Consider the following 12,726-nt stretch of genomic DNA (forward strand, 5'->3'; position numbering starts at 1 on the left):
GCTGATGGATTCTCTGTATATAAAACTGTAAATAAAGTAGTTTCAAAACTACGATTGTCTTTTTCTTCTGCAATGAGATGCCAGAAGACAACCATGCTCCTCTCAGGGAGGGAGGGAGGGAGGGGTCGCTTATCACTGGTGTCTCTGGACTGGGGAAGATTTACAGCCAGAGGGTGACCACTGAAGAGACACCCCGGTGTCTTGGGAAAATGGTGGTCTTCCCGGGCGTTTTTCCAACATTAACATGGACCTTCAGTGACAGGCAGGGCTGGCAGAGAGCAGACAAGTTGGTGGGGCAGCATCCAACATGGTGCCCTCCAGACATTGTAGACTACAGCTTCCATCAGCCAACAGTACCAACCAACACACATGGTGGAAATTGTAGTCCAAAACATCAGGAGAGCACCAGGTTGAGGACAATTGGCTTACGGTAGCTTAAGCTTTCGTGTTATTTTTCTGGATAAGACAATGGGAAGCACAACATTTCCCACAATGCAACATCAAAATTTAAAAACATGGTATTTATTGCAAAATAAAAAACGAATCCATTTATTCAAGTATAAAAATTCAGCAGAATGAATTGCTGGCAAAAATCCCTTTATGAACGGCATAGCTATAGTTCCATTTCAAATTAAACTGGGAGGATTCCCAGCCTGCTCATAGGACAGCTTTAAAGGAATCACTTGCTGCAGATTTTGTCAAGAGTGGTGAACTTGGGCCCCAAAGTAGCCAAGAAATCAGGAGGTAGGCTGTGATCATCCACAACTGGTAGGGAGAGAACGGATTCACTTTTCTCCAAAATGCCTTCTTCTGCATAAACATGAGGAGCGTAAGAGACCCCGTTGTCCTCTAGATCGGCGACGTGGTTAAGTTTCTGAGGAGAGTACGTGAGCAAAAGAGCATTTAGATAGCTAAACAAAAGCACCTTCCTGCCTCTACGACATGGATGAGAAATTTGTGGCCCTCTAGACATTGCTGGATTACAACTCCCATCATTCCTGACCATTGGCCATGCTATAGCTGGGGCTGATGGGAACTGGAGTTCAAAACAGGCCTGGTTCCCCATCTGCTTAATGAAATAAATCTTTGTTATCTGCTGCACATTCAGGGAGAAGGACAACACCTCATTAGTAGAGTATCTTTTGTGCATTCAGGAGCTCCCTAGATTGATTTTCGACCCTCCCCAATTTTAAATAATTTGGTGGCAGGAGAAGATCTTTGAACTTCTGCATTAACAAAAGCAAATTTGAGCCGTTATCAAAACTCATTCCACTCATTCCGCATTCCATAGTTCTTGGAGAAGGGGAACTGATGAACCTCTTCTTGTTTCTCACCTGATTTAAGATTTCAGCCAATGTTTCCAGCATCTGGTCATGTGGGTTCTTCCAGCGCTTCTTACTGTTTTGGGGGAGCAAGGTTGTCTGCTGAAGCAGAGAAAATGAATTTTAGAGCCATCACCTGCTTACATTCCATCCAGAATTTCTTCAAATGTAAGGGGAAACTATGAAATCTACAGATAGCAATTTTTTTGTAACGTGACACATCTTGAGTTATTAGAGATAAAAAGTGCAGGGGGTGGGGCAGGATCCTGTTGTGATTTATCTAACCTGATGCCAGCCAGGGATCATCTGGAAATATTCTGGGATGGTTATGGGTGAAGCTACACTTCCACCAGGTGCTGTCAGCTTTGCTTGGGTCATTCTATGGTCATCCTTTAAAAGAAAATGAAGCTTAGCTTATAAAAAATACAATTGCAGTCCATGTATTTCCATGCATCTTGCTACAACCACTCTCCTTAAAATTAGAATATTTGAAACACATTAGGACATCAAACTGCAGAAAGCCTCAGGATAGTTCACTATAAAACTGCTCTCGCTCTCACTCTCTCAAGTCCTGCAGCAGTAAGAACACTAGCATACAAACATGTGGCAAACATGATTGCCACATAAAACACATTGTCCTCTGGTGTGTGGACAGATGGACCAGAACAGGAGTGAAGAACCTTTTTTGCCCAGTGGGTCAGAGTCTCCATTTCTGGGCACAATTCAAAGTGTTGGTGCTGAACTTTAAAGCCCTAAATGGCCTCGGTCCAGTATACCTGAAGGAGCGTCTCCACCCCATCGTTCTGCCCGGACACTGAGGTCCAGCGCCGAGGGCCTTCTGACGGTTCCCTCACTGCGAGAAGCCAAGTTACAGGAAACCAGGCAGAGGGCCTTCTCGGTAGTGGCACCCGCCGTGTGGAACACCCTCCCACCAGATGTCAAAGAGAACAACAACTACCAGACTTTTGGAAGACATCTGAAGGCAGTCCTATTTAGGGAAGCTTTTAATGTTTAACAGACTATTGTATTTTAATATTTTGTTGGAAGCCACCCAGAGTGGCTGGGGAAATGCAGCCAGAGGGTGGGGTATAAATAATAAATTATTATTAGTATTATTATTAGTATTATTATCATCATCATCATCTCCCCCAACCCTTGTGAGCCAAGTATGGCAAGTGTGTGGAGCCGCCCAGCTGTCAATTACCCAATGCCACAATGTTGTCAGGTGACCTTGCCTGCAAGGGACTTTCAGAAGCCCATTTCAATTCAAAACCCTTGCCCCCAACTTTGCAGTGGTGGTCATAGAATATTGGTAATTTTCTGGGAGCAGATGAAAGTCGCAAACAACGTACATAAAAAGGCATTCTACTATATTCATTGCATGCAGTGCTGCTTATGTCCTTCTGTAATTCATTTTCTAAGGTGTTCTATAATTGGCCTTCCTTTGTAATGTCTTACTGTGAAACATTTAAGGTAATATTTTTGTTTCCTGTTAACTATATTTAGACGCATATTTTAAATTTGATCTCCTGTAATGTTTTGTTTTGGAATGCTTTGATGTTTTAATGTAGGTTCCTTCTTAAAAATATAAAGCAGTATAAGGATATAATGAATAACAATTTTCTGCAAAAATATGGTGAAATGATGTTACTTATGTAATTTACATAATTAAATACATAAAACCCCTAAATTACTTTGTCATTAATTATTCCACCCCAATCATTTCAATGCAAAGGAAATGCAATGCAAAGTTGGGGCATAATAAAGAACTGCTGCTGCTGCTGTTGCTGCTGCTCAGGACTGACCTGCTGGGAGCCTGAAGGGCCCGGCCTGTTATGTACTGAAGTTCTCACCCTGGGCCAGCAGGGGGATACTGTAGATAGTTTTCACTCAGGTCCACATATGCAAATAAGGGATTGAAAGTGATGTTCAGTGATTGGATAGTTACAGAAAATTGTTACTGATGCGTTGTAGTGGAGCTCTATATAAGCAGGCTGGCTGAACCCTTCAGTTCAGTTCTGTTCTGGCCTGTGAATAAACAAGAGCTTTTTGAAGAATCGCTGTGTCGTCTGATATATTCACCCACAACTTAACACGGCCCTGTCCTGGTTCTCTCCACCTGGCTTGGGGCAGGGCCTGACGGGCTCCACAAAAGAGTTCTGCTGCTGCTGCTGCTGCTGCTGGGCAGAGAGGGCTCCGTTTTTGTTTTTTAAATTGCTTTTATTTTTTATCTATGTCATTTTAAATTGTGGTTGATATTAATGCTGTATTCTAAATTTTAGATTTTATGAATTATGTGGAAATTGTTTTCCATTTGGTTCTGTACTTTCTGATATGTTTTATTTATTGTTGGTGACATTTGTTATGTTGGTAATTATGTAAATCTTGTCATGCTGTAAGTCGCCTTGAGCAGGGGTCAGCAAACGTTTTCAGCAGGGGGCCGGTCCACTGTCCCTCAGACCTGGTGAGGGGCCAGACTATATTTTTGAGGGGGAAAATTGAACAAATTCCTGTGCCCCACAAATAACCCAGAGATGCATTTTAAATAAAAGCATACATTCTACTCATGTAAAAACACCAGGCAGGCCCCACAAATAACCCAGAGAGACGTTTTAAATAAAAGGGCACATTCTACTTGTGTAGAAACACACTGATTCTCGGACCGTCCGCGGGCCGGATTTAGAAGGCAATCGAGCCGGATCCGGCCTTAGTTTGCCTACCCATGGTTTTAACTATGGAAAGGCAGCATACAACTAAAATGATGATGATAATAAATGATTGCAAACTGAAAGCAACAGCAAAATCTAGCACCTGTGAACTGCTGCATACATTTGTTTATACCTAAGCAACTGTGGTTTCGTACGCATTTTACTCACAAGTAGGTTTTGTTCATAGTGTACTTGATTGGATGTCCGTGAATGTGAGGTGCTCGCTCCAGTTGGCCCCTAAGAAATAAAATGCCGAAAGAAATGACTGGCCCCTATCCAGCGCTGTAGCTCTGCTGACATAACAAGACTTCCACATGTGCAATGGAGTCAATTTCCCTCCTTCTCCTGCCTCCTCCACTCCACCCTCAAAATCAGCTCCAGGTGGTTGGAAACCTTCCAGAGGAGATTTTTGAGGCACATAGATTCATAGAGTTGGAAGAGACCACAAGGCCCATCGAGTCCAACCCCCTGCCAAGCAGGAAACACCATCAGAGCACTCTTGACATATGGTTGTCAAGCCTCTGCTTAAAGACCTCCAAAGAAAGAGACTCCACCACACTCCTTGGCAGCAAATTCCACTGTCGAACAGCTCTTACTGTCAGGAAGTTCTTACTAATGTTTAGGTGGAATCTTCTTTCTTGTAGTTTGGAACCATTGCTCCGTGTCCACTTCTCTGGAGCAGCAGAAAACAACCTTTCTCCCTCCTCTATGTGACATCCTTTTATATATTTGAAAATGGCTATCCTCCTCTTTTCCAGGCTAAACATGCCCAGCTCCCTTAGCCGTTCCTCATAAGGCATCGTTTCCATCATTTGACCATTTTGGTTGCCCTCCTCTGGACACGTTCCAGTTTGTCAGTGTCCTTCTTGAACTGTGGTGCCCATACCTGGAGACAGTACTCCAGGTGAGGTCTGACCAGAGCAGAATACAGTGGCACTATTACTTCCCTTGATCTAGATGCTATACTCCTATTGATGCAGCCCTGAATTGCATTGGCTTTTTTAGCTGCTGCGTCACACTGTTGGCTCATGTCAAGTTTGTGGTCAACCAGGACTCCTAGATCCTTTTCACATGTACTGCTCTCAAGCCAGGTGTCACCCATCTTGTATTTGTGCCTCTCATTTTTTTTGCCCAAGTGCAATTTTTTTGCCCAAGTGCAAACTTTACATTTCTCCTGTTAAAATTCATCTTGTTTGTTTTGGCCAAGTTCTCTAATCTGTCAAGGCGTGATCCTGTCCTCTGGGGTGTTAGCCACCCCTCCCAGTTTGGTGTCATCTGCAAATTTGATCAGGCCCTTGAGTCCATCATCCAAGTCGTTGATAAAGATGTTGAATAAGACCGGGCCCAAGACAGAACCCTGTGGCATCCCACTAGTCACTCTTCTTGGGGAAAAGAACAAACTCCATTTGTGCCAGCAGGGGCGCCTTACCCATAGAGGCTAGTGGCACAGGGAGTTTTGTATAGGATGATCAGGAGGCCCTTCATGATGCAGACCCCCACTCACCTACACAAGTGCCTCTAAGAATAGCCTACAAGAGTAGAGACTTTTGCTGAATAAACAGAGTTTGAGGGTCAGAGCAGTTATCTTTCAGCAAGGCAGAGACCCCTGTATAGCTTTCCAGTTACTCCAGTATGCACACTATGCTAGAGATGGATGGATCTGCAGTTAGTTTCTCAGCGTTTCTCATTTTCCCAATCTTAAATTCACGACCACATCAGTCTGCGAATTTTTTTGTAAAAGCCCTCATGTGCATTTGAGCATTTGAGCATACACATTTATGGATGCAATTTCCCCATAGCATACATTTTGGTATGTCATTTTCAGCAAGGAATGTATTTTTAAGCAAAATTGTGCCCTAGTATATGCATTTTTGTACATATTACTTGGCCTAAGAACTGCATTGCAAAATTCAGAGAAGGATGGCTTCCTTACAGTTCATATATTGTTGGGGAAAGTGTTGGGGAAAGTGTGAGTTAGGCAAGTTCCCCTTTAAAAGCAAACTGAAATAAATTTATCTCCTAATACCCAACAGAAAGAGAGGGGGGAGGACAAACAAGAGCAACACCAGGCAAGGAAACTGTACTGTTCCATTACAGGCCCTTTAAATATACATTCAATAAAGCTCAAGGAGTTCTGTGGTTACCTTAATTGTTTGTGTTTTCTCTTTGGAAATTTGTGCATAGACTGTGGATGATGTAGCAGGATCTCCCATATCGGGTGTATCCTAAATGGGAATCAAAATCAAATGCATTATTACATGTTGGTTGCATGTGAAGCAGCTGTTCTGAATTGGCAGACAGCAATCCAAGAATCTAGCTGGAACCTCTAAAATTGTGGGTGCCTGCCTGGAAAAGGTCGACACAAATGTTCTCTGGGGATCTGCTGCCTGTTGAAGGAGTGCCTGCTTGCCTATATGTCCTGCTAGTATATATGCAAAGAAAGCAGATGTTACAAAGGCACTCCAAGTCTCCACTGCTCTCTAGTCCCAAAGAATCAAAGACTACCATCTTATACAACTCAATAGGAATAAATTCCATACAGCCTAATGAATCTCACATGCATATGATGATTGTACAGTAAACCCAATAGCATTGCACCTGGAACATCATAGGGAGAGAGTACAAGGTGGGCAGGTGCAAAAGACAGAAGAGCCCCTATATATTTAATATCTGAGTTGAAAGCTACTGTTGCAGAAGCTCCCTCTTCTATACAACTGCAAGAGCCCTATGCTGTTCTCCATCTAACCACACAATGGATAGCGGTATTATTTACCACCTGAGACAAAGCTTGTTGGCTCTCCTCATTGTAGTGGATGAGAGTCTGGTTGCCTTCTTCGTACGGAATGAAGGGAGGGCCTTTCTTCGATTCTGGTGTTGAGGAACACCAAAGTAGGAGAGCTAAGCCCACTGCATAACAAGGAAATGAAAAACAAAGGATAAGCTTTAACACTTTTTTGGATGAGTGGGAGGGAGAATCCATCCTAGGATCCCCTCAACCTAGTTTGTTGTACACTGCTTAGAGATATATTTATATCTTATGCATATAGAAATTGCCTGAATTAATTGATTCAATAAAGGTAAAGTGACCCCTGACCATTAGGTCCAGTCATGGCCGACTCTGGGGTTGCGGTGCTCATCTTGCTTTATTGGCCGAGGGAGCTGGCATACTGCTTCCGGGTCATGTGGCCAGCATGACTAAGCCGCTTCTGGTGAACCAGAGCAGCGCACGGAAGCGCCGTTTACCTTCCCGCCGGAGCGGTACCTATTTATCTACTTGCACTTTGACGTGCTTTCGAACTGCTAGATTGGCAGGAGCAGGGACCGAGCAACGAGAGCTCACCCTGTCGCGGGGATTCAAACCGCCAACCTTCTGATCAGCAAGTCCTAGGCTCTGTGTTTTAACCCACAGCACCACCTGCGTCCCTTAATTAATTCAATAGGTCAAGGTAAAAGGTAAAGGACCCATGGACGGTTAAGTCCAGTCAAAGGCAACTATGGGGTGCGGCACTCACCTCACTTTTCAGGCCGAGGGAGCCAGCATTTGTACACAGACAACTTTCTGGGTCATGGGGCCAGCATGACTAAACCGCTTCTGGTGCAACAGGACACCGTGACAGAAACCAGAGCACACGGAAACGCTGTTTACCTTCCTGCTGCAGCGGTACCTATTTATCTACTTGCACTGCTGTGCTATTGAACTGCTAGGTTGGCAGAAGTTGGGACGGAGCAACGGGAGCTCACCCCATCGCGTGGATTCAAAGTGCAAGAGGCTCAGTGGTTTAATCCCATGAAGAAGCAGCTCACCCTACTAATCTATGTGTGCATGCACTTTGAATTGAAATAGAGCACACACTAAAAAAAACCAGTCACTAATGAACAAGGATAACATTTTTACATTCTCTCTGTACAAGACCTGAGTACGTTATTTCTGCCAGTAAGCAAAAGGCAAATTTTACAACATCACTCACAAATCAATAACAGGAACCCAGCCACGATTGCAGCGACTGCTCCTGCTCCAAGACCCACCGACATGGACGCCAGTTTCAGCTCCTGCTCACATGTGATCCCATCCTGGCAGGAACACACACCGACATGGAGGGTCTGTTCCACATAAAACCCCTGCCTGTCGAAAATGTGGAGCGGCACTTCATAAATGCCAGAAGGGAGGCTTTTCAACATAAACAGCTCGACTGAGTCATCTAAAGTGGGGGGAGAGGGGAAGAGGGAGAATACTTATATTATTTCTTTTTGCTAATACTATGATGATAATGAGACAATAGTGATGATGCAGACAAGGATGAGCAGGCTGAACCCTTCCAAATATTATTAACCAGATTTAAATCATTTTTAGGTTCTTAAGAACTGAATGGTTGCTTGCAAATCCTCTAGGCAATTCTTTGGTTAGCTGTCCAGCCTTCTCTGAAAACTTCAGAAGAAATGCTTTCTCTTATCATTTATAGGTAGTTTATTAGCCTGTGGCGCCGGGTCAAGTCTCAGCTTGAGTCTGTGCTGCGTGAGTGGGAGCTCTAGTGATCAAATTAACCTGATAAAAAGGCTCAAACTATGAAAATATCTGCCAACTTTTATCAGTAAAAGACTCTGGGAGCTGCCGGGTAAACTTTTAAACCTCCCTCCCCTTTCAAAGCTACTTAAATCAACTTTGAGCCACCTCCATTGAAAAGCCCATAAAGCTGTGGGCTGGATAAAATAGCCCTACTTATTTCCGAGTACGAAGATGGTACTTACAAGACAACCTGTGGTGTCAGGAAAAGCTGCAGACAACAGGCCAGAGCATGGAGGTCAAAATCCACATCTAACAGCACCTGCCATTCTATCAGGCTTATAGTCGAAGAGGAGATGGAGATATCCTGCAGCCCCATTAGCTCTGCTGAAAGGCCAGAAACTTTTGTCTCCTCCCCTGCCTGAACTCTGTCTGCTTAAAAAATGTCTCCTATAGCTTTATTAATCTGAAGACTGATAAATATCATTTAAAAATATATATATTAATCTGAAGACTGTCAAAGCAATGTACAGAATATCAAAATCATATACAGTACAAGACAAAACCCCATTTGCACTGAGTTTTCCTTGCACTGAAATGAATGGGGTGGAATAATTTAATGACAATGCAATTTGCATAATTTAGTATATGAGATACTATAGAGTTTTGCATGTGAAGAGTACAGTGGTACCTCAGGTTACATACACTTCAAGTTACATACGCTTCAGGTTACAGACTCCGCTAACCCAGAAATAGTACCTCGGGTTAAGAACTTTGCTTCAGGATGAGAACAGAAATTGTGCAGTGGCAGCACAGCGGCAGCAGGAGGTCCCATTAGCTAAAGTGGTGCTTCAGGTTAAGAACAGTTTCAGGTTAAGAACGGACCTCCGGAACGAATTAAGTACTTAACCTGAGGTACCACTTGGTTCTCAAACTTAATTCATTCCGGGAGTCCGTTTGACTCCCTAAACCATTCGAAAACCAAGGCACGGATTCTGATTGGCTGCAGGAGCTTCCTGCACTCAAGTGGAAGCCGCGTCGGATGTTAGGCTTCCGAAAAACATTCACAAACCGAAACACTTACTTCCGGGTTTGCGGCGTTCGGGAGCCGATTTGCTCAACAACTAAGCCGTTCGGGAATCAACTGTACAGGGCAGAACATGGAAAATCCCTACGTCACAGTAGGAGGGTAGCTTACCAAACTTCTGTCCCAGTTTCCAAGTGTCTTGCACATTCCCATTGGTCTCCACTAACTGGAATGTAAAGGGCTCTGCATAGAGATCAGAGTCTTTGTCTTCTGCTTTTACAAGGAATGGGCCTTTTTCTTTTCCGCTGCAGACCACCAGCAAAGATGTAACTAACATGGGAGCATTGTCATTGAGGTCAGAGAGGTGAAGTTGGATAGTTCCTGTGCCAGTTTGTGGCGGAACACCTAAGGGGGGGGAGAAATGAGCACAATGCTAAAAAAGAGAGCGCAAATATTACAGAGCAGGAAGGAACTCACAGAATGAGAAATGGATTTCACCCACTGGCTTTCGGCATCTGACCTCCTCAGCAAACGCTTCCCACACTATTATTTCTCTGTTGCAAATGTCAGGTCATCCACATCATTCAAGCTGGACCTGTTTTGCAAACTCTCAAGAAAGGATCATCTAGGTCAGAGTTTACACTGGGGCCCAAGAAAAGGCTCTATGACTGGGAAGCATTTTTAAGACAGCTTCTCAGCATATTTTTAGACATCACAGGATAATTCTGTTGCTTTCATTTTCTGGCCGGAAATATTCAAAGCTGAGTGTTAAGTGGTACACCAGAGCTGCCTTGGGACACTTTGCAACTTGCACTGTTATTGTCTGAGGAGCTACTTACCGTCGTCAATGGCGTGAATCACAATGGTGTATATGCTGTTGTTCACGTGGGGAGATTCTCTATCTAGTGTTTTCACATTTGTCACGGTCCCCGAGTGTTCGTCAACAGTCACCCAGCCACCTGGGTCGGAAGCTATTTTGTACCTTAAAGAGGAAATCAAAGGTTTTATTTTTAAATGAGCGAGTAAGCTATGAGGCAGGGTTTGCTTTCCCACCCTCCAAAGGACTGGAAATCAAGGGTATACTTAGTGCTGTGCTATGCTGAACATTTCCTTCCACTTCCTTTTCCAACCATTCTCCAACAGTGAAAAGAAAAAGAAACTGCACTCATATATAAAAAAAAGTCAGGTGGAAAGAAGAGTTTCTGTAAAATTCTCATGGGGGAGTGGAAGGCTTTGGTCGCATTGACATTACTTCCAAAATGGCTCCAGGGTTTTGCGAGTAGGGGTGTCAGGGAATTCGGCCTGAAGCAAAAATGGTTGCTGCTCGTGTTTTTGTCCCAGGTCCAGCGCAGAACTCAATCTAGCAAATACAGTGGCTATTCGCTCACATAATTCTTGGGGGTCTTTATTTAATCTTACAAGCAATACATGATTTGGTGGTGCGGTTTATTTGCATGGTTTTGACATTTAATTTACATTGAAATGTATGGGGTGAAAATGTTACTAATTATGTTAAGTTTGTGAAGTACGCAAGTCACCATTTTGTATTTCTATGTTGTGAACTGCCCTATGATCTTTGGTTGACGGGCGGTATACAAATTTAATAAATAAATAAATAATAGGGCAGAATTAATTGGGTAAACTATGTTAAATAGCAGACAGCAAGATGGATGGCATAGTATTAGGTGAAAAACAAACAGCTGTGGAGAGAAAATGCATCCATTCTCCAGTAGTCTGCATTCTGCAGCCTTCCTGGGTGCTCTACCTCCTAAAATCGCCACAGTTTCCACAGCTGGGCTTTCCTATAAGAGATGGAAGGCAGGGAGGCTGTCTGCCATGCACCAGACCGCAGTTTATCATTTTCTTTAAAAGAAAACTTATTTGAAAGTAAAAACACTGCAATTGCTACAGGAACAAAAATCAGGGGGTGCAACAATCTCAGTCATGTGGAAACCATTCTCCCCTAGTATCTCCCACTTCTGTGATACCCTATGGCAGGCATAGGCAAACTCTGGCCCTCCAGATGTTTGGTACTACAATTCCCATCATCCCTAGCGGTCAGGGATGGTGGGAATTGCAGTCCCAAACATCTGGAGGGCCGGAGTTTGCCTATGCCTGCCCTAGGGGAAGACACCCTGATGCTGATGCTTCCATGTTGTAACTCCACCCATGAGACTTCTTTTCAGATCAGGAAGCATAGGCAGCCAGGTAAATATACTGTTCTGCAAATATATATTTTAATTTGGGAGCATGGCGACCACATACAAAATACCCACGGTTACCTCACAACAATAATGTAAGGTCCAAATTTATTTATTTTTAATGTTAAGGACATTTTTAAAGTGCTCCATGAATGAAGCAGGAAAACAGAAGCAAACTTCACAGGGGAATGAAACATTTGAAAAATCTGAAGAAAGGTTTTGACACAGCACTCAAACAGGTAGACTACTCATGCTTAAAGGATGAAGAAGAGTTTGGATTTGATATCCCACTTTATCACTAATCTAGGGAGTCTCAAAGCAGCTAACAATCTCCTTTCCCTTCCTCCCCCACAACAAACACTCTATGAGGCAAGTGAGGCTGAGAGACTTCAGAGAAGTGTGACTAGCCCAAGGTCACCCAGCAGCTGCATGTGGAGGAGCGGGGAATCGAACTCGGTTCACCAGAATACAAGTCTACCACTCTTAACCACTACACCACACTTGGCAAAATGGCGGTCATGGGACACTTGATTGGGCAAAGTGTAATGTTCAGTGGGTTCTTGAATCTATTCCTCCTCACTCTCTCTGAAGTGGAACCCTAAGCAAGCTCCTTTGGAAGACCCATTCATATGGGACATACGTACAAGAATGACCAGCAGTTCTTCCCCACCTTATGATGTGTGGTGTTGTGTCTGGGTCCTTGGCTGTGTAATGTGCAATCGTGTTCCCAGGGATCATCCCTTCCTCCTTCCAAAGAACAAGAGCAGGAGGATAGAACTGAGGAGCATCGTTCTCATCAATGATGTTTATGTTCACATATGCTTCTTGGTTTCCTGGAGAACTCCGCAGCTGACCGCCTTCACAGAAAAAGAAGGGCTCTTCGTTTTCCACAGAAATCAGGAGTCTCCTCTTGTTATGTTTGTCGTAAACCAAAGGCTGAAAAGAAAAGATGCAGAGCAACCACAAA

General features: G+C 43.7%; 1 protein-coding gene across 2 annotated transcripts in view; it reads right to left on the minus strand.

Annotated features, from left to right (window-relative positions):
• Positions 1–501: 501 nt before the first annotated feature.
• The window catches only part of CDH26 (cadherin 26), a 28,999-nt gene continuing 16,774 nt past the window's right edge, over positions 502–12,726 (minus strand). Inside the window, exons 9-18 of one of the 2 annotated variants that reach the window (XM_081916776.1) lie at positions 12,430–12,695; positions 10,398–10,540; positions 9,730–9,963; positions 7,999–8,229; positions 6,807–6,937; positions 6,175–6,255; positions 4,199–4,267; positions 1,608–1,712; positions 1,335–1,424; positions 502–874 (exon numbers count right to left, since the gene is read on the minus strand). In XM_081916776.1, the coding sequence (XP_081772902.1) occupies positions 680–874; positions 1,335–1,424; positions 1,608–1,712; positions 4,199–4,267; positions 6,175–6,255; positions 6,807–6,937; positions 7,999–8,229; positions 9,730–9,963; positions 10,398–10,540; positions 12,430–12,695 (1,545 nt within the window). In that variant the 3' untranslated portion in view covers positions 502–679. Of the gene's footprint in view, positions 875–1,334; positions 1,425–1,607; positions 1,713–4,198; positions 4,268–6,174; positions 6,256–6,803; positions 6,938–7,998; positions 8,230–9,729; positions 9,964–10,397; positions 10,541–12,429; positions 12,696–12,726 lie in introns of both variants that reach the window. The other variant, XM_081916775.1, reaches the window with a different exon arrangement.

The sequence above is a fragment of the Podarcis melisellensis genome, assembly GCF_964234715.1.
Source record: "Podarcis melisellensis genome assembly, chromosome: 6".
In the NCBI taxonomy this organism is placed as follows: domain Eukaryota; kingdom Metazoa; phylum Chordata; class Lepidosauria; order Squamata; family Lacertidae; genus Podarcis; species Podarcis melisellensis.